General features: G+C 45.0%; 2 protein-coding genes across 2 annotated transcripts in view; both read right to left on the reverse strand.

The window, feature by feature from the left end:
* LOC126267895 (LIM/homeobox protein Lhx9-like) overlaps positions 1–27,101 on the reverse strand; it is a 247,950-nt gene that overhangs the window by 114,676 nt on the left and 106,173 nt on the right. The gene's annotated exons all lie outside the window — the stretch shown is intronic.
* Positions 1–27,101, reverse strand: part of LOC126267896 (LIM/homeobox protein Lhx2-like) — a 135,369-nt gene that overhangs the window by 1,963 nt on the left and 106,305 nt on the right. The window contains exons 2-3 of the mRNA XM_049973207.1: positions 16,728–17,013; positions 16,415–16,502 (exon numbers count right to left, since the gene is read on the reverse strand). Of these exons, the coding sequence (XP_049829164.1) occupies positions 16,415–16,502; positions 16,728–17,013 (374 nt within the window). The remainder of the gene's footprint in view (positions 1–16,414; positions 16,503–16,727; positions 17,014–27,101) is intronic.

A 27,101-nucleotide genomic window follows, 5' to 3' on the forward strand; every position in this document is an offset into this window, starting at 1 on the left:
GTACCGGCGCACGTGAGAACTCCTTCCAAGGCACATGGCTGATTGCCAATCGTTCTATAAATGCAGCTGAAATTAGGAAATAATTGATTCCGTCATGTGATCGTGATGTAAAGGATATAAGGCACCGCCGTAGCTGTCTCACACACACAAATTGACGATGTTACATAACTAGTAGTCGGCTGGCGCGAAAACATTTAAAAAAAAGATCGTTACATACAGAGAGAGAGAGAGAGAGAGACAGAGAGAGAGAGAGAGAGAGAGAGACCTGTACTTTGCTTTGCAGATGACATAGCAACTAGCATGAGATATTTCATTCCGCCATAATCTATAAACTGCCCCCAGCCTTCCTGTGCACTTTTATACATCTACATCTACATACTCCGCAAGCCACCTGACGGTGTGTGGCGGAGGGTACCTTGAGTACTTCTATCGGTTCTCCCTTCTATTACAGTCTCTTATTGTTTGCGGAAAGAAAGATTGTCGGTATGCCTCTGTGTGGGCTCTAATGTCTCTGATTTTATCCTCATGGTGTCTTCACGAGATATACGTAGGAGGGAGCAATATACTGACTGAGTCCTCGGTGAAGATATTTTCTCGAATCTTCAACAAAAGCCCGTACCGAGCTACTGAGCGTCTCTCTTGCAGAATCTTCCACAGGAGTTTATCTATCATCTCCATAACGCTTTCGCGATTACTAAATGATCCTGTAACGAAGCATGGTGCCCTCCGTTGGATCTTGTCTATCTCTTCTATCAACCCTATCTGGAATGGATCCCACACCGGTGAGCAGTATTCAAGCAGTTGGCAAACTAGTGTACTGTAACCTACTTCCTTTGTTTTAGGATTGCATTTCCTTAGGATTCTCCCAATGAATTTCAGTCTGGCATCTGCTTTACCGACGATTAATTTTATATGGTCATTCCATTTTAAATCACTCCTAATGCCTACTCCCAGATAATTTATGGAATTAACTGCTTCCAGTTGCTGAACTGCTTTTCTGTAGCTAAATTATAAGTGATATTTCTTTCTATGTATTTGCAGCACATTACATTGGTCTACATTGAGATTCAATTGCCATTCCCTACACCATGCGTCAATTCGTTGCAGATCCTCCTGCATTTCAGTACAACTTTCCATTGTTACAACCTCTCGATATACTACAGCACCATCCGCAAAAAGCCTCAGGGGACTTCCGATGGTATCCACAAGGTCATTTACATATATTGTGAATAGCAACGGTCCTACGACACTCCCCTGCGGCACGCCTGAAATCATTCTTACTTCGGAAGACTTCTCTACATTGAGAACGATACGCTGCGTTCTGTTATCTAAGAACTCTTCAATCCAATCACACAAGCGGTCTGACAATCCGTATACTCTCACTTTTGTCATTAAACGACTGTGGGGCACTGTATCAAACGCCTTGCGGAAGTCAAGAGACACGGCATCTACCTGGGAACCCGTGTCTATAGCCCTCTGAAGAGATGAGATGTGGTGAGTTCGCTTCCTCTTCTCAATTTAATTTTCTTACACTCTTAACTTGGTGCTGGATAGTTTCAGTTGCTTTCTAGGTTTCCTCTGGGAGTTCAAAATGGTTCAAATGTCTCTGAGCACTATGGGACTCAACATCTGAGGTCATCAGTCCCCTAGAACTTAGAACTCCTTAAACCTAACTAACCTAAAGACACCACACACATCCATGCCCGAGGCAAGATTCGAACCTGCGACCGTAGCAGTCGCGCGGTTCCAGACTGAAATGCCTTTAGGAGTGATGAGTGCTATGAAAATGTGACTCGCATCAGACAGGAGGCACACCAGCATTTTACAGATATGAGGAAGAGTAGCAGGTTTAATACCCACCTCCTGCACAAGTGACGAAAGTGACCAGGGCTGACGGAACGCTGGTTGAGAAGCCATTGTCCACTTATGGTGGTCAGTGGACCGCACATATAAAAAGGCCTTCGTTCGAGAAAACGAAATTCTCCCAGTAGGTGACAGGCGCTGGGAGTTTGTGAAGTGACATGTTTGTGGAGACAAACGTCTCCTGGTGTTCCTAAAGAGCTCAAAAACAGCGCTGACCTACTTTAAGGATGGGTGCTGTAGCAGAGTCGGCTACTAGCCCCGTATTTTAATGGGACGTGTAATGTGAGGCTCGCTGATTGCAGAATGAGCACCGATTGGCATGGCAATTGTGACGTCATGTGGACATAACTCACTGTAACAAGCTTTTTAGAAAAGAGGGAAATAAATGTGATTCATTGTCCTGTTGGCGGTTCAGATTTTTCTGGGCGTGAAATCTTGCCTGTGAAACAGGTACGCCATTGCGTGGAATTGGCTACTTTTAAAATGATTTATGGACACTTAGTGTTGGTGGAAAGACAGCAGCAGGCTTAGTTTTAGAGACGTGAAAAAAGGATTCGATGGGAAGACGAGGCTGGAGAGAGTCGGTGGGAAGATGAGGTCGGAGTGAGTTGATTGGGAGGCGTGGACGTAGATGGGTAAACCTAGGGAAGCATGGAGACTAGGCTGCGACTTCATTCTCAAGTCGCCGAGTTGCTATGTCTCCTCTCTGCTCACTGTTATGAGAAGATGATGGTAAGCGTCGGTTAGAGCTATGGCATGTCAGAGAAACCGAGGGTGTTGCAGCTCTGTTACAAGATAGCTGCCACTGGCAGTTTTGTAGGATCTTTGGGTGGTGATCCCAGACAGACTACCACTGTGATTATCATACTCAGGCTACTGTACCTATCTCACAAAGTTAGATCTGTGAGTTGATGCAACCCCGTCTCATTCAATAATTTTTTCAACTGAGAGCGTTAGTCAGCAATATGTATAGTAGGGAATATTATTGTTACGTTCTTGTCATCACAACTGTGTTTTACTCCATTAATATTCATATGTATTTGATAATAAACTATGGTGTTATTTAACTCTAGAGTTCAGCATCATAACCAGTTCCTTTAAATGAGAATAATACGTCAAATTCCCACTTTCAGATTCATTTCTGGGTACAATAAATCAAAGCGTCAGTAAATCTGTTACGCACACTAAATTTAGCACTGGTTCTCAAGGGTGTGCCTGATTTTGGATTAATTTCAGATTCAGATGGATTTCAAATTTCTGTCTCACACACAGAGTTTCGCTCATGTTGTTCCTCATTAGTCTTTTTCTCTGCCCTGAAATCTTTCAGAATTTACTATTTTATACTTAAAAGAGTTTCTGTCTGTTAGATCCAACTCTTTAATGTTCCTTTCTAGTTCTGGTCGTATTTCTAGGAGTACGGACACATTTGCTTTGTTAGATGATTCCCGATCACTTCCCTTATTTATTTCTTTTTCTTTTTCACTTATCCACATTCAAGTACCTGTGCGTAGTTGTCCTATTGGCAAAAGACACACTGCAGCAGAAGCAATGTGTGCAGTGATGAATATGCCACCCCCACCTTCTAAAACCGACAAGCAAGATTTATTGGAGCTGCTGTGGAATCTGTTTCACGTGAACCAATGAAGGGTGCTGCAAACGAAGCTGTTGAAATAAATGATGGCATGACTGACATACCAGTAGCTTTTGGTGGCACTTGGCAGAAGTTCAGCTACAATTCTAAGAATTCTGTTGCTACGGTGACAAATGTGGATACTGGAAAGGTAACAGATTTCCAGATTTTAACGAAACATTGTTATAAGTGTAAATTAGGGAATGAAGAAGGGCATATCTGTGACAGAAATTATGAAGGAACAAGTGGTCGCATGGAGGCCTCTGCAGCTACTGAAATTTTTGTCGATCTGTAAATGAAAAGAGAGTTTGTTACACTAAATTTTAATTGATGGAGACTCAAAAGCATATAACGGTGTAGTAGCTGCTCAGCCTTATGGTGAGAAGATTATCATAAAACTGAAATGTGTTGGTCATGTCCAGAAGAGGATGAGCATCAGGTTGAGGAAGTTGGAACAAAGTCTGAGAGACAAGAAACTTTCTGATGGTAAAACCACAAGAGGCAGGTTGACAGACAAAATGACTGATGAACTACAGTAGTATTATGGGGTGGCCATTGGAAATAATACTGAGAATTTGTTGAAAATGAAGCAGGCAGCATGGGCTACATTCTTCCATAGACTGTCTACTGATGAAAAACCAGTAAACCACCTTTGCCCTCCTGGACCTGATTCATGATGCAATTACCGCAATGCCCAGTACTTACACAGTTCATGCAGCCATAAACATTCCATCCCAGTAGCAGTCATAGATATCATGAAATCTGTTTATTATGACCTGGCAAATCCTGAATTACTGAAGAAGTGTCTGCATAGTGAGACTCAAATGCTGTTATTGCTTTTAATCATGGCAACACTGGTAGGGTGAAAGTGCTTCAGCATATGGGAATTAATCTTGGAGCACACTGCATCAGAGAACTTGGATGGATGGACAAGGTTTGCATTGATGAAGGAGAGTTTGCAGCACACTTGGCCACTAAGCAGTCCACAAAGAAGAAAAGAAGCAAAAACTTGGAAAAAGATCAGGAGGATGATATACAGTGTAGTGCAAGATACTTCTAAGTGACTAAAAATAAAAAAAAAATTAAGCACATCTTAAGTGAGTTACAGTCTTTTGAAACTTCAGAAGCCGTTCCTGAAAATTTATATATTCTGTTGCATTTTCCCCCAAATGTCAGAAACCATTTCGAGTAGAGTATTTAAATTTTCAGGAACTTAAAACATACATATTCTGAGTCTACTGAACTAAAAGAAGAACATAATGTTTTGTATAACTGAAATTATTTAGGATACAGTACAAGGAGCTTACAACATTTTAACCGTGTAATTAAAAAAATTGTATTTCCGTAAACAGTGGCTGAAATTCAATTATTGTAGTTCATCAGACTCAGAACATACATTTTACTGTCCTGTAAGACTTTCATGTCAATTGCTACAGCGGTTCCTGAAATACAAAGAAGCCAAGTCACTAAATTTAACATTGTCGGGATAGGGCGTTCCAGCTCCTCTTAAGCTCAAAGCAACTGTTCAAAGTAATATCTACTAGCCCCAGTACTTGTATTACTTCAGTACATAAAATTTCACAGTTGAAGATGTGACGTCCTAGAGAAACAGTATCCGCGGTTATTACAATGAAAAGAAACACTCTCTGTCACTCAACATAACAAAAAGATTAATTGCTGACTTCGTAACCGAATCAGCCTAGCGCATAGATAATTTTCAGATCAGAAACTAATTACGCGAGGGAAAAATGAATATCTGTTCATCTCTACACGCGACCTAATGTTTATTTACATGAGCGGTACGCGGGATATAAAACGATGGATGCATAATTTTGTGCCCTAAAGTCTATTCACCGAGAGCTGGGACGAAACATAAACAGTGTCACGCGAGCGACTACGCTCGTTGCATTCGGTGTTCACTTGATACGTAGGGGCGTGGACAATTCTTGGCGCACGCTTTGCAGCTGGCGGCGTTCGGCTAGCTGCCGAGCTGTCATAGCGGAACGTGAGAAACCTGGGCAACAATATACGAAATAAATTTAATAATAATGTCAAACTGAGTTCATTCTATCGAAGCAGATTTATTTTCATTCAGGTTTCTAACAAAACGCTCCATTCAAACACCATTAATTGTTAATTTTAATAACAATACCAGTAATAGTAATGATAAAGGACGAAACCAGGTTCACTCTGTCGAACTTGAACTGTTTCCATTGAGGTTTATAACAAACCGCTCCTCTCTCTCCTCTATAATGCATTCTAATTTCCACATTTGAGTTTCCACTTTTTCTGCGAGATGGAGGACGCACTTGTTCCAATCCTCCGCAGTCACTGTTCTTACTGCTTCTTCTAGCAGTACTTTAACTTCCGGCATTTTGTATGGTTTGTTTTTCGCTGCAACATACCCTTTGATTCTGGCCCACACTAACTCGATGGCGTTTGATTCACAGTGGTACGGAGGAATTCTGAGAACAGTTTTCCCTGCATTCTTCGCCATTTAATCTTTTGCGTATTGGTTGTGTGTTGTTCTGTGATTTTTAACTATATCTAAAAGTTCTTTCTTCAACATACCGTCTTCGAAATCGATGTTTTTAGATTTTAGCCACTCTGATATTTCGTGCGTCTTGGAATTCGCATTAGGAACTTTTTCTTTTCTCCGAGAACGGTACGGCGCGTTATCAAGAACAATAACTGCATTTTCCTGAACCCGAGGAAGAACATCTTGAAATCACTTCTCGAAGGTTTCAGCGCACATCTCCCCATGGTAATCTCCACTTTTCTTCGATTCCAAAGTCCACAAACATCCTTCAACGAACCCTGGTTTGCTGCCAATGTGTGCGATAATCAGACGTTTCCCTTTGCCTGATGGGCCCTTGCTTCTGGTGGATAATCCGGACAGAAACGCTTGTTTTGAGGAATTTATAGTGTCATCTACCCAGACGTAACTTCGGGTATGTCCTGCGTTCACCCACGTCTCGTCCAAATAGCAAATGGGTCCGCCTTTATTTCTCAACCGTTTAATCGTTAAGGTAACGCCGCCTTCATAAAATGATGTCATCCCTGTCTATTAGCATGCTATCGCGCCAAAGGCGGACATATTTGAAATTCATTTCTCTCAATAACTTATAAAATGTAGCTCTCCGAAAATTGCCCAGATCTGTATCTTCGTTCACGACTGTAAGCACTTTGTCAATTGTTGGCAATTCGTTACGAAAAAAAAAAAAAATAATATTCGTGTATTTTCCTTCCTATCGCATTTCTATCGAGGTCATCAACACTTTCAGAAAGTTTCTGTCATAATTTTCCTTTCTTGGGAGACTTCAAAGAGTGTGTGGCCTTGTACTCACTTATCACACTATACACTTAAGAACGTCCAACACCTGTGGCTGCAGCTGGTTTCGAAACGATGTCACGCATCGACTACTCTGGATGTAACAGTTCCGTTTCATACACATTAAGCAACATGTGCTTCTCAGAAGAACTTAATGATTTCTTCTTTGCTCGCTTCTTTGGTGGACTCAGAACTGACACGTCGACCTCGCTCGCTGAATCTGTGGATGACATAATGAGGACAGCCATATGTGATGCTAATGAAATAAGTGAATATGTAAAATAAGAAACCATGCGTTGCTATTGGATGCGCATAAGACAGTGAATGCTCAGCGTGACTACAAACACATATAATTACTCTAATAATCGACAACTAGTCTTTCAAGCGTCTTTACAGATGAACTTAAGATATCCTGAAATCGCCGCTGTACAACACCCACTAACGAGCTCACAGCTGCAGCTGAGACGGCCACACTGACAGCGCCGCACCTGCGAACCGCACATTGCATCGCTCATAAAGGACAAACGGTTGCACCCATCGCATTCGAACAAACTACAAAATTAAATTCAAACCTTTCTGAAACATTTCTCGCTTACACCCACAAAAAAAATTTAAAGGGGAAAAGTTTGTCGCTTACTATATTTCGGATGATGATTTGGTAAAAGTTGTGCATCAGACGTGAGATTTTAATTTATTACTTCACTATTAGTGACTCTATTTGGGCAGAAAATGTGCAGACGTCATCAACATATAGTACTGAAAGCAATTATAAAATTATTTTGCTGTGTGACACACAGTTTAGGAGATATGGCGTGATAAATATAGAGTAACGCCAACAAACTTTTCCTGAAAGCTTAAATATTTCTCTTTTCAGGTGACAATAAACTTTAATGTAATGTAAAAAAAAATGTGTCGGAAGGTAATTCTCGGATCACTTTATCATGTTCAGGTGCCAAATTATAAAAAAACCGACTTTCATTTTTTAATTTGTGACGCCCCTGCCTTGTACACCCGTCGACGGCAGCGCTGAGGTCACGCGCCTTGCCGTGTTTACACTACGTCTCTGTTTCGGTGAATGGAGTATAGGTCCCAAATACTAATTCTCTCAGTTTGTCGAATACTAAAACTTTTATCCATTATGGATGAGGATTCCCCCCCATGAACCATGGACCTTGCCGTTGGTGGGGAGGCTTGCGTGCCTCAGCGATACAGATGGCCGTACCGTAGGTGCAACCACAACGGAGGGGTATCTGTTGAGAGGCCAGACAAACGTGTGGTTCCTGAAGAGGGGCAGCAGCCTTTTCAGTAGTTGCAGGGGCAACAGTCTGGATGATTGACTGATCTGGCCTTGCAACATTAACCAAAACGGCCTTGCTGTGCTGGTACTGCGAACGGCTGAAAGCAAGGGGAAACTACAGCCGTAATTTTTCCCGAGGACATGCAGCTTTACTGTATGATTAAATGATGATGGCATCCTCTTGGGTAAAATATTCCGGAGGTAAAATAGTCCCCCATTCGGATCTCCGGGCGGGGACTACTCAGGAGGATGTCGTTACCAGGAGAAAGAAAAATGGCGTTCTACGGATCGGAGCGTGGAATGTCAGATCCCTTAATCGGGCAGGTAGGTTAGAAAATTTAAAAAGGGAAATGGATAGGTTAAAGTTAGATATAGTGGGAATTAGTGAAGTTCGGTGGCAGGAGGAACAAGACTTCTGGTCAGGTGACTACAGGGTTATAAACACAAAATCAAATAGGGGTAATGCAGGAGTAGGTTTAATAATGAATAGGAAAATAGGAATGCGGGTAAGCTACTACAAACAGCATAGTGAACGCATTATTGTGGCCAAGATAGATACGAAGCCCACACCTACTACAGTAGTACAAGTTTATATGCCAACTAGCTCTGCAGATGATGAAGAAATTGAAGAAATGTACGATGAAATAAAAGAAATTATTCAGATAGTGAAGAAAGACGAAAATTTAATAGTAATGGGTGACTGGAATTCGACTGTAGGAAAAGGGAGAGAAGGAAACATAGTAGGTGAATATGGATTGGGGCTAAGAAATGAAAGAGGAAGCCGCCTAGTAGAATTTTGCACAGAGCACAACTTAATCATAGCTAACACTTGGTTTAAGAATCATGAAAGAAGGTTGTATTAAGGAGATGGGACCTGGATAAACTGAAAGAACCAGAGGTTGTACAGAGTTTCAGAGAGAGCATAAGGGAACAATTGACAGGAATAGGGGAAAGAAATACAGTAGAAGAAGAATGGGTAGCTCTGAGGGATGTAGTAGTGAAGGCAGCAGAGGATAAAGTAGGTACAAAGACGAGGGCTGCTAGAAATCCTTGGGTAACAGAAGAAATATTGAATTTAATTGATGAAAGGAGAAAATATAAAAATGCAGTAAATGAAGCAGGCAAAAAGGAATACAAACGTCTCAGAAATGACATCGACAGGAAGTGCAAAATGGCGAAACAGGGATGGCTAGAGGACAAATGTAAGGATGTAGAGGCTTATCTCACTAGGCGTAAGATAGATACTGCCTAAAAGAGACCTTCGGAGAAAAGAGGACCACTTGTATGAATATTAAGAGCTCAGATGGAAACCCAGTTCTAACCAAAGAACGGAAAGCAGAAAGGTGGAAGGAGTATATAGAGGGTCTATACAAGGGCGATGTACTTGAGGACAATATTATGGAAATGGAAGAGGATGTAGATGAATATAAAATGAGAGATACGATACTGCGTGAAGAGTTTGACAGAGCACTGAAAGACCTGAGGCGAAACAAGGCCCCCGGAGTAGACAACATTCCATTAGAACTACTGACGGCCTTGGGAGAGCCAGTCATGTCAAAACTCTACAGCTGGTGAGCAAGATGTATGAGACAGGCGAAATACCCTCAGACTTCAAGAAGAATATAATAATTCCAATCCCAAAGAAAGCAGGTGCTGACAGATGTGAAAATTACCGAACTATCAGTTTAATAAGCCACGGCTGCAAAATACTAACGCGAATTCTTTACAGACAAATGGAAAAACTGGTAGATGCAGACCTCGGGGAGGATCAGTTTGGATTCCGTCGAAATGTTGGAACTCGTGAGGCAATACTGACCTTACGACTTATCTTAGAAGAAAGATTAAGAAAAGGCAAACCTACGTGTCTAGCATTTGTAGACTTAGAGAAAGCTTTTGACAATGTTGACTGGAATACTCTTTTTCAAATTCTAAAGGTGGCAGGGGTAAAATACAGAGAGCGAAAGGCTATTTATAATTTGTACAGAAACCAGATGGCAGTAATAAGAGTCGAGGGGCATGAAAGGGAAGCAGTGGTTGGGAAAGGAGTGAGACAGGGTTGTAGCCTCTCCCCGATGTTATTCAATCTATATATTGAGCAAGCAGTAAAGAAAACAAAAGAAAAATTTGGAGTAGGTATTAAAATTCATGGAGACGAAGTAAAAACTTTGAGATTCGCCGATGACATTGTAATTCTGTCAGAGACGGCAAAGGACCTGGAAGAGCAGTTGAACGGAATGGACAGTGTCTTGAAAGGAGGATATAAGATGAACATTAACAAAAGCAAAACGAGGATAATGGAATGTAGTCAAATTAAATCGGGTGATGCTGAGGGAATTAGATTAGGAAATGAGACACTTAAAGTAGTAAAGGAGTTTTGCTATTTAGGAAGTAAAATAACTGATGATGGTCGAAGTAGAGAGGATATAAAATGTAGACTGGCAATGGCAAGGAAAGCGTTTCTGAAGAAGAGAAATTTGTTAACATCGAATATAGATTTATGTATCAGGAAGTCGTTTCTGAAAGTATTTGTTTGGAGTGTAGCCATGTATGGAAGTGAAACATGGACGATTACTAGTTTGGACAAGAAGAGAATAGAAGCTTTCGAAATGTGGTGCTACAGAAGAATACTGAAGATAAGGTGGATAGATCACGTAACTAATGAGGAGGTATTGAATAAGATTGGGGGAGAAGAGAAGTTTGTGGCACAACGTGACTAGAAGAAGGGATCGGTTGGTAGGACATGTTTTGAGGCATCAAGGGATCACAAATTTAGCATTGGAGGGCAGCGTGGAGGGTAAAAATCGTAGAGGGAGACCGAGAGATGAGTACACTAAGCAGATTCAGAAGGATGTAGGTTGCAGTAGGTACTGGGAGATGAAGCAGCTTGCACAAGATAGAGTAGCATGGAGAGCTGCATCAAACCAGTCTCAGGACTGAAGACAACAACAACAACAACGGATGAGGATGACTGTGACTGATGAATACAGATTTCTTGAAATTACTGAAACCAGTCACCTTTTGTTTTATTCTTCAGTTTTTACTACCCCATTACCGGTTTCGAAATCGGCAATGGAGTAATAAAAATTGAAGAACAAAACAAAGAGCGACTGGTGGCAGTAATATAAAGAAACCTTTATCCAATACTGTTTCTAGAGGACAACGTCAGCACTCTTCCATAGGATAACCGAGCATCTTCCGTTTATGTTAACCGACATGTTACGGTTCTAACATCTTTGAACTGCTTCGATTTCTGTCGCCATAAATACTTAATAAGGCTCTAAAATCTGGACCAGTACTCTAGAATTGGTCGCATTGTCTTCTTCTGTGCAATGTCCGTTATAGATGCACTGCACCTACCAAGAACACTTCCAAGAAAGAACTAAAACATGGTCCACGCAGGCTGTAACCTATTTATTGACCTAGCCGCACGAAGTGTCCGCGCGGTTTGATGCGCCATGTCACGTATTGCGCAGCCTCTCCCGCCGGAGGTTCGAGTCCTCCCCTGGGCCTGTGTTTGTGTGTGTGTTGTTCTTAGGCTAAGTTAGTTTAAGTAGTGTGTAAATCTAGGGACCGATGACCTCAGCAGTTTGATCCCTCAGGAATTCACACACACATTTCTGTTTAGCCAGCCGTTGTGGCCGAACGGTTCTAGGCGCGTCAGTCTGGAACCTCGTGACCGCTACGATCGCAGGTTCGAATCCTGCCTCAGGCATGGATGTGTGTGATGTCCATAAGTTAGTTAGGTTTAAGTAGTTCTAGAGGACTGATGACCTCAGATGTTAAGTCCCATAGTGCTGAGAGCCATTTCAACCATTTCTATTTATTGAGAGTGCTATTAGCTAATTTCGACCGACGATCATTTTCAAGCACTTCGGGATCACTGCTGCCTCAGACATTTCTTATTGATTCGAATGCATTCATTGAACTTCACTATCTCTAAAATGATCCAATACCAACGGACTTTCATAAAGATGGCAAAGCTGAACGAATTTCTATAAGGAGCAGTTATGCCATGGTGCTTGAAAACGACTTGACGGTCAAAATTAGGCAATATCAAAGACAATAAATAGCTTAAAGATTGCTCGCACCATTTTATCGTTCTTAAAGCAAGAACAAAATTCTAAAAACTTCTAACAAACGAGTTTCCCACTCACCTTTCCTAATACTGATTTTGCGCGTTCATCCAATTTCATATTGTTCCATAGCATTACCTCTCCTTACTCGGTATGATTAATCTAAACACCGTTGAAAAGAAGAGCATTTAAACTTGCGGTTACGACAGCATGAGATATCGCGTAAACGGATAGCCATATTGCGTCAGTTGCAAGATGGCTACCATGCAACGGGCTGCATCCTACGTTCTTGAGTTCGGCAGAAGTGAGTCGGTAATTTTAGTGTGGAGAGAATGTCATCTCTAATTCGGCAGTCGACCGCAAACTAAGAGAAGAATAGGCAATTAAGCAGTTTCAAGAAACTGGATCTCTCTGCAAAGACGGGAAGCATGGTCGCCCATAGATCTTATAGTTCATGCCGTGTTGGCTTTTCCTTGTGGGGGTTTCTAAAAGAGGAATTGTAGGTAGCGTCTGTAACAGCACTACTCGCCGACCCGCCGAACCGCATTACAGCTGCGGTTAGCTCAGTAACATAGGTGAATATTCCTCGCGCGTTCAATGTACCGTACGAAAATTCATAGCTTGTATTTGTAAACTTAAAAACAGACTCGTTACTAAAAGATACGGTCAAATTTTCAGGAAACATTCCTCACACACAAAGAAAGAAAATATGTTATGTGGACATGTGTCGCGAAACGCTTACTTGCCATGTTAGAGCTCATTTTATTAGTTCTCTTCAAATCATATTAATCATGGAATGGAAACACACAGCGGCAGAACGTACCAGCATGACTTCAAACACTTTGTTACAGGAAATGTTCAAAATGTCCTCCGTTAGCGAGGATACATGCATCCACCCTCCGCCGCATGGAATCCCTGATGCGCTGATGCAGCCCTGGAGAATGGCGTATTGTATCATAGCCGTCCACAATACGAGCACGAAGAGTCTCTACATTTGGTACCGGGATTGCGTAGACAAGAGCTTTCAAATGCCCCCATAAATAAAAGTCAAGAGGGTTGAGGTCAGGAGAGCGTGGAGGCCATGTAATTGGTCCGCCTCTACCAATCCATCGCTCACCGAATCTGCTGTTGAGAAGCGTACGAACACTTTGACTGAAATGTGCACGAGCTCCATCGTGTATGAACCACATGTTGTGTCGTACTTGTAAAGGCACGTGTTCTAGCAGCACAGGTAGGGTATCCCGTATGAAATCATGATAACGTGCTCCATTGAGCGTAGGTGGAAGAACATACTGACGAAACTAAAATGAGCTCTAACATGAAAATTAAGCGTTTCCGGACACATGTCCACATAACATCTTTTCTTTATTTGTGTGCGAGGAATGTTTCCTGAAAGTTTGGCATTACCTTTTTGTAACACCATATATATATATATATATATATATATATATATATATATATATAAGCGAAGATATTTACGGCTGATCTTATAATCCAATGAAATTATTACAGGATTTTTTTCTTTTCTGCTACAAGCATCATGTCGCATTTTCCTGCTCTCTTTAATCTGACACTTCATTTAGCAGTCCGTTACATCTACAGGCACACTGCGTGTCTCAGGTCGTCATACTTTTCAAAAACAGCCAGCATGCAGATTTATCGTTGCTTTCAAACGGTGTGCTACTCTACACATCACAAAAGCAGCTCCTCTTTGTTTCAGTACTCACACCACTGGCCTCTCCACGACTCCAGCTGTTGTAGTTGTACTGTTCGTTATTTTACTGGTAGTGGTATACGCCATTCTGCCAGTACTAATAGCAACAGCTATAAAGGTAACTGTAAAATGGTTCAAGAAACTTTGATACAACGAAAATCAGTGGGTCTTCTTCAATCACAGTAAAGCAAGACCCAACTGAAAGTGGAAAAACATACCACAGGAAACCTGCACGTGGAACAGCGTATAGGTATCCATCTAAATATAAGTACGAAGGCGTGCTGAAAAGTAATGCCTCCGAATTTTTTATGTTAAAGCTTTAAAGATTTTTAAATAAAACAAACGTTGTTAACAATCAATATCTTTAGTCATCATGTCTACACATTTGCAGCCGTCTGCCGCTCCAGGACTCTGAATTGTAGCGTGTAACGTAACTATGTTGGTGCGTAAGAGACAGCGTGTCGTAAACGAGTGTCGAATTCGAAGCGTTCGTCGACATGTGGAACACCCTCCGTTCAGCAAGACAATGCCAGGCCACACACTAGCTCTGCCACATCTGCAACAATCCGACACCTTCTGTTCATTGTCATCGATCATCCTCCATACACTCCCTACTTGGGTCCATCCGAGTTCCATCCAAATTTGAATAAAACGTTCTCGGTTTTCCAGCCGCGTCAATTCGAATAAAATGCTCTAGCTTTCGATGGCCGTCTGCGCCATCACTGACAGTGAACCCCTGACGACGATGGCGCAGATGGCCATCGAAAGCTCGAGCTTTTCATTCGAATTGACGCGGCTGGAAAATTCATGAATGCCGCCGCTAAAGACTCCGAGGACACATAGCTCTGCTCCTAAATTTAGTGAACACCTTCGACAACCTCACTTTGATAGTGATCGAGCGGCGGAAGCACAGGCGAGATTATTGCTCCTTTAACAAAGAAAGACATTTTCAGTAACCGTGTCAATAAACTTTTCTCCCGCTGGGACAAATGCGTTTGTTTCGAGGATAACTATGTTGAAGAACTGGTACGTAAATATCAAGAATAAAGATATAGAATGTTAATAAACTTCGTTTTGTGTACAATTGTTTCAGATTTCCCACATAAAAAATTGGAGGCATTACTTTTAAGGATTTCCTCGTGGCACAAAGAAACAAAGCCAAGGAAAAACTGTGATATGGTAAATGTAAACTTAATTCAATGTTGAAAGTAGAAAAAATGTAAGAGGAAAAAACAGAGCACCATGAAAATTACGCAGTTCTCTATGTAACGGTCCATTGTTATCATAAAAAGTGACCTATCATAAATTAATACATAAAATAATACTCACATTACACGGTAATGTATAACGCATCAGAAACACGTATCTATTAAGACACAAATGATAAAAAGAACGTAACTACTTTGTAAATGTATTGTTTATAATTTGCCACGCTTCCCAGAGGCTATACTCCATTATCAGGAGGCACTTTAGATCAGATGAATTCCACCTGGGACTTCAAAATGTTGGAATATCTATAACGTATTATGTTTATCACTTTCATCACGCAGTACTGAAGGTGGGGTAGTAATTTCTTCCAGCTAACCCACCATAAGCATTCTGTAATCAACGACATAAGTATAAAAAATTTTAGATGTTGCACTGTCGGTAATTTCTTAGTAGCGACGAACATGTGATTAACGCGATAATTTTCACCTGATGATGGGGCGCAATATCCGAAACACGTTACAAATAAAAAACTTAAAATTTATAGACTAGTTCCTTATTCCAGAATGAGATTTTCACTCTGCAACGGAGTGTGCGCTGATATGAAGCTTTCTGGCAGATTAAAACTGTGTGCCGGGCCGAGACTCGAACTCGGGACATTAGCTTTCCGCGTGCAAGTGCTCTACCAACTTTCTTTCTTTTTTTAAAAAAATCTGATTTTGTTCGCTTTCGTTCGTTGCATCTGCTCGTCGCGGACATCTGTTTAAGTCCGTCCTTGATCGATTAACTCAGTGTTTTTATTACAGAAGGCTGCTAACCCTCTGACCGAACACGCTGAGCTACCGTGCCGGTTTATAACTGAGCTACCAAACCACGACTCACGCCCCATTCCTCACAGCTTTACTTCTGCCAGTACCTCGTCTCCTACCTTCTAAACTATACAGAAGCTCTCCTGCGAACCTTGCAGAGCTAACACTCCCGAAAGAAAGGATATTGCGGAGACATGGCTTAGCCACAGCCTGGGGGATGTTTCCAGAATGAGATTTTCACTCTGCAGCGGAGTATGCGCTGATATGAAACTTCCTGGCAGATTAAAACTGTGTGCCGGGCCGAGACTCGAACTCGGGGTATTTGCCTTATTGTTTTAAATATATTTTAAAGGGTCGGATGTGCATACAGCCTACCAAATATGTATATATGTAAGCGTGTCTGTACATGTGGTTAAGTGCTAAGTCAGTAATTTTATCAATGTTAACGCAGCGCTCGAGACTTGAAGGGACGTACTTGAGGCTGGACTCACCGAGCGCGGCGGCAGGGATGCGCAGCCCGACGGGCATGTCCTGCGGCTCGGCGGCGGACGGCAGCTTCCTCTTGCGGGGGCGGCCCTTCTGCACGCCGGTGCCCACGGCCGCCGCCGCCGCCGCAGCCGCCGCCGCCGCGGCCGCCGCCGCCGCCCCCGCCGCGCCGCCGAAGAAGATGGTGGCTGGCCCGGGGCTGCCGGCGCCCACGCCGACGCCCACGCCGATGGCGCCGCCGGGCACCGAGCCGCCCCCGGCCGCCACGACGGCCGGCGGCACGGCGCCCGCCGCCGGGCAGCCGCCGCCGCCCCCCGCCCCCGGCGACGCCGGCGCCCCGCAGGGGGCAGCGCCGGCCCGGAAGGCGGCCTCGAGGTCGCAGAAGGGCGCGCCGGCCGCGTCCTGGCTGTACAGCAGCTCGTAGTGCGGCCGGCAGTAGACGAGCTCGTCGCGCATGCCGAAGTGGTCGCCCTTGGCGAGCGGCACGCCGCACGAGGCGCACGTGAAGCAGTGCACGTGGTAGACGAGGTCGCGCGCGCGCATCACCAGCTCGCTGGCCGAGATGCCCGCCTGGCAGCGCGCGCACCGCTTCACCGCGAACAGCCTGCCGGCACCCCAGCTCCGTCACTTCCGGCCCCGACTCCCTGCTGCCACCCAGTTTCCCTTTCAAAGCTAAAGACTAGGTTTGGGAAAAAGGCTACGCCCGAGTGTGACTGTGGCGCTTCAGAGGGCACTCCCGACCATGTGGTTTACGAGTGGCCCCTTTTCGATGATGTAGCAGTGACATTAAGACGACAGCTTCCACTTAACGACCTATTAAGACATGAAGAGACCTTTGAAATTCTAAACAGTCTGGCAAACGTGGTATCACGGAAAGTACTGACAGCATATTTGAGGGATCTTCACGACTAAAGACAAATACTGAAAGTGTCGAATTACCCTGATCCTATACCGCCTGTGCGTGGACAGGTCGACTTTCAGTTGCAATCCGCCACGTGCAGAACTAGGGGGACCGGGGCACACGAATCTAGACCAAAAGCACCGGAATTGACGTAGGTTAGTACAGTAGTTGTAGCTTTAGATTTAGATATTACGTTAGGAACCTGCAGCGACAAACAATCTTGGCCTGCCCAGTGTCAGGGACACGCTCATCGAGATTAGCTCGATGGGCAGGGCCTAAAGTAGTAGGTTTATATCTACGCTGACACTCCTGTAAAGTTGCAGGCAGTTAGGAACTAACAAGTAGGTAAGAAAAATAACAATTAGCAAGTAGTACAGATTAATAGCTATTGTCGAGTATTGTATCCTGTCTGTAGCACACAATAATAAATATAGTATCATTGTAATAACAATAAAAATAGCTGCTGGATATACACTCCTGGAAATGGAAAAAAGAACACATTGACACCGGTGTGTCAGATCCACCATACTTGCTCCGGACACTGCGAGAGGGCTGTACAAGCAATGATCACACGCACGGCACAGCGGACACACCAGGAACCGCGGTGTTGGCCGTCGAATGGCGCTAGCTGCGCAGCATTTGTGCACCGCTGCCGTCAGTGTTAGCCAGTTTGCCGTGGCATACGGAGCTCCATCGCAGTCTTTAACACTGGTAGCATGCCGCGACAGCGTGGACGTGAACCGTATGTGCAGTTGACGGACTTTGAGCGAGGGCGTATAGTGGGCGTGCGGGAGGCCGGGTGGACGTACCGCCGAATTGCTCAACAAGTGGGGCGTGAGGTCTCCACAGTATATCGATGTTGTCGCCAGTGGTCGGCGGAAGGTGCACGTGCCCGTCGACCTGGGACCGAACCGCAGCGACGCACGGATGCACGCCAAGACCGTAGGATGCTACGCAGTGCCGTAGGGGACCGCACCGACACTTTAGAGCAAATTAGGGACACTGTTGCTCCTGGGGTATCGGCGAGGACCATTCGCAACCGTCTCCATGAAGCTGGGCTACGGTCCCGCACACCGTTAGGCCGTCTTCCGCTCACGCCCCAACATCGTGCAGCCCACTTCCAGTGGTGTCGCGACAGGCGTGAATGGAGGGACGAATGGAGACGTGTCGTCTTCAGCGATGAGAGTCGCTTCTGCCTTGGTGCCAATGATGGTCGTATGCGTGTTTGGCGCCGTGCAGGTGAGCGCCACAATCAGGACTGCATATGACCGAGGCACACAGGGCCAACACCCGGCATCATGGTGTGGGGAGCGATCTCCTACACTGGCCGTACACCTCTGGTGATCGTCGAGGGGACACTGAATAGTTCACGGTACATCCAAACCGTCATCGAACCCATAGTTCTACCATTCCTAGACCGTCAAGGGAACTTGCTGTTCCAACAGGACAATGCACGTCCGCATGTATCCCGTGCCACCCAGCGTGCTCTAGAAGGTGTAAGTCAACTACCCTGGCCAGCAAGATCTCCGGATCTGTCCCCCATTGAGCATATTTCGGACTGGATGAAGTGTCGTCTCACGCGGTCTGCACGTCCAGCACGAACGCTGGTCCAACTGAGGCGCCAGGTGGAAATGCCATGGCAAGCCGTTCCACAGGATTACATCCAGCATCTCTACGATCGTCTCCATGGGAGAATAGCAGCCTGCATTGCTGCGAAAGGTGGATATACACTGTACTAGTGCCGACATTGTGCATGCTCTGTTGCCTGTGTCTATGTGCCTGTGGTTCTGTCAGTGTGATCATGTGATGTATCTGACCCCAGGAATGTGTCAATAAAGTTTCCCCTTCCTGGGACAATGAATTCACGGTGTTCTTATTTCAATTTCCAGGAGTGTATAATATTGTAGTATGATTATGACCCACTAATCATTAAGGTGGTGGGTTCCTTTTGTATAAATATTATTATCACCTGTCAATACTGATTTTTTTAAGGACTCGCGGCTGGTGGTGGCAAACAAGCCCGGCAAACCTCCTACCTATGCTGCGGGAGGAGGACCAAGCAAAAACATTCATGCAACCCTAGTAACACCAAACGTAGTTAATATCATCCAACAATGGAAAGTCGAAGAAAATGCCACTACTAACGATCACTTATAACATTCACCCTAGGTGACAGAGTGTCCCGCTGGGCCATGGGGTGGGAGGTGCAATTTAACTATAAAAGGGCTGACTGGGAACGCTTAGCGAGGGAGTGCGACGCTCCTGCCTTGCCAGAGGGTGACACACACAGGGACATAGACGTAAATGAGAGAGCAGAGGAACTGGTGAGCCCAATAACTAGAGCGGTGAAAGCAGCCGTACCAACTAGGAGGAAGGCCATGGCGGCCTCTCCCTCACCATGGTCGGCCGATCTCGAGGATATTCGCCGGTCTGTCAGAAGGTTGAGGAGGCACTATCAGCGCAGTGTCGTCTGGCTGAAACGGCAAAGGTGGCTGCTGCAGTATCGGGAGGCTAAACTTAGGTTCCAAAAGGAACTAAAAGCTGTAAGGATTAGAAGCTGAGAGAGCTTTGTTCAGAGTCAATTGGCATTAGACCCCTGGGGCATACCATACAAATTAGCCAGAGATAAGATCCGCTCTCCTATGGAATTGTCAACTGTCAGCCATGGGGACAGGACGACGGAATCCTGGCATGAGACTGCTGAGGTCCTCTTCCAGTCCCTGCTGCCTGACGATAGCGCGGATGGGGAATCTGAAGGACAGCGGCAGCTACGACATGATGACCTCGAAGAATACAACAATGACACTCTTTCTCACTGAAGAGGGGTAAATCTCCCGGACCAGACGGCATTGTAGCGGAGGTGGTGCAATTCCTAGCTCGCCAGCTAACTGCAACACTCACTCTCCTGTATAATGAATGCTTCAGACAACGGAACATCTGGAAGACAGCGAATGTTGTGATCATCAGGAAAGGACCCGATAAAGACCCAACAGAAACAAAATTATATAGACCCATATGTTTGCTGGACATACTTGGGAAGATATAAGGAAAACTACTAGCTGACAGACTGGCTGCACACCTAGTGTGGGATGAGCAGCAGGCAGTTCAGCTTCAGGTCTGTGCGATCGGCATCTGATGCAATCGCCCTGGTGGCCGAGGTCTGTCGCTTCCCCCCCTTTAGTACGTAGTTGGAATCATGGTAGACATCAGTGGCGCCTTCGACAACCTGTGGTGCCCTTCGCTCTTCTCCTGCTTGCGGGAGAAAGAATGTCCAGGGCCGCTATATGGCTACCTGAGGAGCTATTGTGATGATCGGGGGGTCTGGCTATCACCCCTTAGCGGGAAAATTGGAAAATCAGTAACAAAGGGAGGCCCCCAGGGTTCCGTACTAGGCTCCTTGTTTTGGGACGTCCACATGAAGCCCTTATTGGATACTTTACAACAAAATGAAGAAGTGCAAGAGGTGATAGCCTACGCAGATGACCTTCTCCTGTTGGTTGGCGGCCGTAGTCCCGAGGACATAAAGCCCAAAATAGAAAGAGCCATAAAGAAATTGCAACTATAGTGCCAAAAAAAAAAAAAATTGAAAATATCACCAAATAAGTCATCTTCCCCATTACTAAAAGGACAATTAATTAGAAACCCAATTATGAGAATTGAGGGCTCACCGGTTCTTCGGCGACGTGAGACACGGTAATTGTGAATCACCATTGACGAAAGGTGGAACATCGAGAAACACATTGACACCGTAACCCAGAAAGCCCTTCAAACACTAAACAATCTCATGTCCATCGGACACAACAGATTTCATCTTCCCCCTCCCGTAAAACTATATCACAGCAGTATTCTAACGTCAATAGTGGGTTACTGCTCAGGAGTCTGGGCACACAGGCTCACGAGGGCTGTGCCCGCCATTAAAGTGAGAAGGGTTCAGAGAAATATGATACTGCGACCTGTAGGGGACTATAGAACATCTCCGGGGGGAGCCCTAGTAGTCATAATGGGGCTCTACCCCCTGGACATCAAAATTCGAGAACAGGCTGCGTGGTTCTTGGTTAAAAAAAGGGAATACCGCGAAGACAGAAGAGATATTAGGCATTGGGGTTGAGGATAGGGGTGGGATAAGTCAAAGAGGCGAGCAGTTGTGGCAAGCATTATGGAAAGCTGAAGAAACTGGGCGTAGAACTTTTGAATTTCTTCCTAGCGTCAGGGAACGACTGGACATGAGATACTTTGAGGCTACTCGAGGAGTGATCCATTTTCTCACTGGTCGTGGACCATACCCGACATATTTATGTCTGTTCGTGAAAAGGGCCACACCCGCCTGTGAATGTGGTGAATCAGCGGGTACTCCCCATCATGTGGTCTATGAGTGCCCCCTTTTCAATGGTGTAGCATCCACATTACGTGACCAATTACCTGGCCATGACACATACCACTTACTAAGACAAGATGACACTTTTCAAACTCTTAACCAATTGGCAGATGAGGTATCACAAGAAGTGTTAAAGGAATACCTGAGGGACATAAACTAACTTAACAATTTGAGACACACCAAATGCTGAATTTTGCGCCCTATTCCCATACCGTCTGTGCGTGGACAGGCCGATTTTCCTCACAGTCTGGAATCCGGCGCGTACAGGACTACGGGGAGTGAGGTACAACATCACCGATACAGGACAAAGCACCGGAATTGACTTTGGTTAGAATTAGTTAGTAGGACTTAGATTGGGAAATTAGCTATTTAGGAACCCGCAGCGAATAACATCCTTGGCCCGCCCAGTGACAGGGACACGCCCATCGGGATTAGCTCGATGGGCGGGGCTCAAAAAGTAGGTTTATAAACTACTGACACAACTGTGACGCTGCAGGCAGTGGAATTTAGTTAAGCGTATGTAATATAAATTTAATATTAATAATAATAGACAAATTAGTTGCCGATTGTTATCTAGTTGTAGCTCACAATTTAATCAAATCTGTATCTAGCTGCAATTAATGTTTGGATAAAATTAGGACCTACTAATCATTTAAGGAAGTGGGTTACGCTTGTATAACTATTATTATTATTGCAATAAAGAATATTATTTAAAGACTCAGCGACACAAACGATCACTTTGCGGCTAGTTAAAATGATATTCAGATTAAGTCTGAATCCCCTTTCCCTTTTCCCAAACCCCAAATTCTTGGTATTTCCAATTATAGTTAAAAATAAATGCAACCAGTAACTTAATAAAGTATGCATATGTTTTGCTCGCTCATTTCGATCCATTTTCAGTTTTTGAGCCGCAGGGTATGTTGCCTCTGTCTGTCGAAACTCCGCTCGTGCAAAACAGGTAGCTGTAGTTTTCAGAAGGTGGTCACCCATAGCTCGTGTTTCAAGAACGTCATGATTACCTTCAAGAGCTGCTGATCAGGTTTATTTACTTAACAACCAAAGTCGTTTTACAAAACATCATCAGCTTCATAATAGCATTTGTAGCATCATATTGGCGAAACAAAATCATTCCCGTGAGATAGTAAACTCCACAAATTAGTCACCGTTGTCACTGTCATATACACCGAAGAGCCACACAAACTGGCACACCTGCCTGTATCGTGTAGGATCCCCGCGAGCAGGCAGAAGTGCCACAACCCGATGCGGCATGGACTCGACTAATGTCTGAAGTAGTGCCGGAGGGAACTGGCACCATGAGTCCTGCAGGACTGTCCATAAATCCGTAAGAGTACGAGGGTGTGGAGATCTCTTATGAACAGCACTTTGTAAGGCCTCCCAGATATGCTCATTAATGTTCGTATCAGGGAAGTTCGATGGTCAGTGCAAATGTTTAAACTCAAAAGAGTGTTGTTGGACCCTCTCTGTATCAATTCTGGACGTCTGGTGTGTCGTGTTATCCTGCTGAAATTGTCCAAGTGCACCGAAATGCACAGTGGACGTGAATAGATGCAGGTCATCACACACTATGCCTACGTACGTTTCACCTGTCAGATTAGTATCTAGACGTATCAGGCGTTCCATACCACTCCAACTGCACACGCTAACTGACATAAGGACATCACACACATCCATGCCCGAGGCAGGATTCGAACCTGCGACGGTAGCGGTCGCTCGGCTCCAGACTGTAGCGCCTAGAAGCGCACGGCCACTCCGGCTGGCGTATTTTTTATGGAGAGTCTTGCATCCCTTGTTTTGCGTTGCACTATCACAGCGCGGGCCTATATTTATGTTTTAAGCACATTCTTGCTTCCCACTGATGAATCGCTATTCGCGGATGGCGATTGCATCTTTCAACACGATCGAGCACTTGTTCATAACGCATGGCCTGTAGCGGAGTGGTTACTCGACAATAACATCCCCGTAATGGACTGGTCTGCACGGAGTCCTGACCTGAATCTTACAGAACGCCTTTGGGATGTTTTGGAACGCCGACTTTACTCCAGGCCTCATCAGTAGACATCGATACTTTTGCTCAGTGCAGCACTCCTTGAAAAATGGGCTGCCATTCTCGAAGAAATCTTCCAGCACCTGCCTGAACGTATGGCTGCGAGACTGGAAGCAGTCATCAATGCTAAGGGTAGGCCAACACCATACTGGATTTGAGCATTACCTGGAGGGCGCCACGAACCTTCAAGTCATTTACAGCCAGGTGTCCGGATAGTTTTCATCATGTAGTGTATTCTCCTGACTTTCAAATTTCAGGTCTCTGAACAGACTTACATGTTGAATACCATTAATGTTGAACTCCATCTCAAAGCTTCACTTAATATTAATAGTTGCATCCCAGACTACACACCTGATTATTGCTGTTATCACAGCTTCAAAATCACTTTACCAACCGTTTCTCGCAATCTCCGTTTTCTAGTACACGATATTCACAACAATAGACACAATCACCAACAATTTACTGGCCGGATCGCCACTGACAGGCTCAAAAGGAATGGGTGCTTACCGAATGACGCGGGAAGACCACCACGGCGAGGACGTGGATTACGGAAAGAAGAGATAAGTGTAGAGTGGCTGCCCACCTCTCAGGCGGTGAGGCGTGTGCGATGCGAAGCCAGGGGTCGGCGGCACCTGCTCAGGTGGACACGAGCGCAGCAGGGAAGCCTTCCACCGGGGTGAACTGTGTCCGCCTGTCATCCAGCCCAGCGCAAAGGGTTGTCGGCCGCAGCTGCGCCTGTAGCTATTCTAGGGCCGCCGGCCTTACACCGTGTTACACCGAGTGTGGCCGATCGCCGCTGACAGGTACGCTACCGGGGGCGGTGATTCACGCCGCAGGTGCTGTGCACGTGGTCCCCCAGTCACTTGTTCTGTACGGCGCCGGTACACGCTGCTTTTCAGTAGCGACCGCTCGTCCCGCACAAAAGGGTTATGTGTCGATTACACGCTATCTGCAGCGGCTTTTGTTCAGGTCTGGGCGAAGAAGAGAGCCTCTGCTGGGCAATTTCACAGGGCTGCACGACTGTGTCAAAAAAGCGCGCCTGCAATTTTCCAATCATAAGGCTACGCTCATATGGTACGAATGGCGTTTATCGTTCAACAAAGAAACAGACCGTGCAACACGGTACGGTTTGCGAGCGATAATCGTGCATTATCTTTCATCAGACTGATGCTTGGTTCCACATACTCTGTTCACTATGGAGTGCACATTGTCTACAAGCAATTTTGAAAATTATGTCGTAATTTGTTCGAGGAGATTTGATATAAGAGTATTGGTCTGATCCACATACGAGACAGAGAATGGATGATAGATTGACAGCCTTTTTTTTTGTAGTATACACTAAGAACAGAAAGCTATACACACAAGAAAGAAGGAACAAAATTATAATCTAGCTCCATACTTAAATGAACTTTCACAACGCGGTTTGAGAGATGAACAGCTTCAACAGGATCAGTTCGCGAGGGTGATCTAGCTTCCTTTCGCTACAAACTCGGTATTTTAGATGACCAAAAAATGAAACATACATCTCGCGTCTACAGCAAATAAGTGATCGAAAGGACTATGATAAAATTTTTTAGAGTTATTTCAGTCTTATTTGCCTATATAGTTAAGTTGCAATATATTGTGTTTTTGCCTTTCTACAGCATGTTGTCCATCAATATAAAAAAAGCTACAGTTCATAAGCCTCTAAAGAATCCTGTCAGATTAAAAATAGTAATAAACGAGAAAATTTTGGAACTAATATCCAACTTCATTTATCTAGGATCTGATATTAGTTTTAACAATGACAGAGACATTCAGAAGAAGGTTAATAAATATCAAGCTATCTGGTAAACAAATTGAAGAACATTGGGAAAAAAACCAAGAAAGAAAACACAAATGAAATGTTATAAAGTCATGAATGCGCCTATTTTTTTACAAGGTTTCGAATTGTGGTGTGTAACAAAAGAAAACAAAATGGAGCAATAAGATCAGATTCAAAAACTTTTTCAGTTAATGACAAAATAGCAAAGTATGTAATGAAATAGAAAGATCATGAAGGTAGAATGACAGAAGATAGATTAACAAAAAATATAATGAAACTTCCTGGCAGATTAAAACTGTGTGCCGGACCGAGACTAGAAATCGGGACCTTTGCCTTTCGCGGGCAAGTCCTCTATCATCTGAGCTACCCAAGCACGACTCACGCCCCGAGTTCGAGTCTCGGTTCGTCACACAGTTTAAATCTGCCAGGAAGTTTCATATCAGCGCACACTCCGCTGCAGAGTGAAAATCTCATTCTGGAAACATCCTCCAGGCTGTGGCTAAGCCATTCTCCGCAATATCCTTTCTTCCAGGAGTGCTAGTTCTGCAAGGTTCGCAGGAGAGCTTCTATTACACTCCTGGAAATGGAAAAAAGAACACATTGACACCGGTGTGTCAGACCCACCATACTTGCTCCGGACACTGCGAGAGGGCTGTACAAGCAATGATCACACGCACGGCACAGCGGACACACCAGGAACCGCGGTGTTGGCCGTCGAATGGCGCTAGCTGCGCAGCATTTGTACACCGCCGCCGCCAGTGTCAGCCAGTTTGCCGTGGCATACGGAGCTCCATCGCAGTCTTTAACACTGGTAGCATGCCGCGACAGCGTCGACGTGAACCGTATGTGCAGTCGACGGACTTTGAGCGAGGGCGTATAGTGGGCATGCGGGAGGCCGGGTGGACGTACCGCCGAATTGCTCAACACGTGGGGCGTGAGGTCTCCACAGTACATCGATGTTGTCGCCAGTGGTCGGCGGAAGGTGCACGTGCCCGTCGACCTGGGACCGGACCGCAGCGACGCACGGATGCACGCCAAGACCGTAGGATCCTACGCAGTGCCGTAGGGGACCGCACCGCCACTTCCCAGCAAATTAGGGACACTGTTGCTCCTGGGGTATCGGCGAGGACCATTCGCAACCGTCTCCATGAAGCTGGGCTACGGTCCCGCACACCGTTAGGCCGTCTTCCGCTCATGCCCCAACATCGTGCAGCCCGCCTCCAGTGGTGTCGCAACAGGCGTGAATGGAGGGACGAATGGAGACGTGTCGTCTTCAGCGATGAGAGTCGCTTCTGCCTTGGTGCCAATGATGGTCGTATGCGTGTTTGGCGCCGAGCAGGTGAGCGCCACAATAAGGACTGCATACGACCGAGGCACACAGGGCCAACACCCGGCATCATGGTGTGGGGAGCGATCTCCTACACTGGCCGTACACCTCTGGTGATCGTCGGAGGGACACTGAATAGTGCACGGTACATCCAAACCGTCATCGAACCCATCGTTCTACCATTCCTAGACCGGCAAGGGAACTTGCTGTTCCAACAGGA

Source organism: Schistocerca gregaria, chromosome 4 (assembly GCF_023897955.1).
Source record: "Schistocerca gregaria isolate iqSchGreg1 chromosome 4, iqSchGreg1.2, whole genome shotgun sequence".
NCBI lineage: Eukaryota > Metazoa > Arthropoda > Insecta > Orthoptera > Acrididae > Schistocerca > Schistocerca gregaria.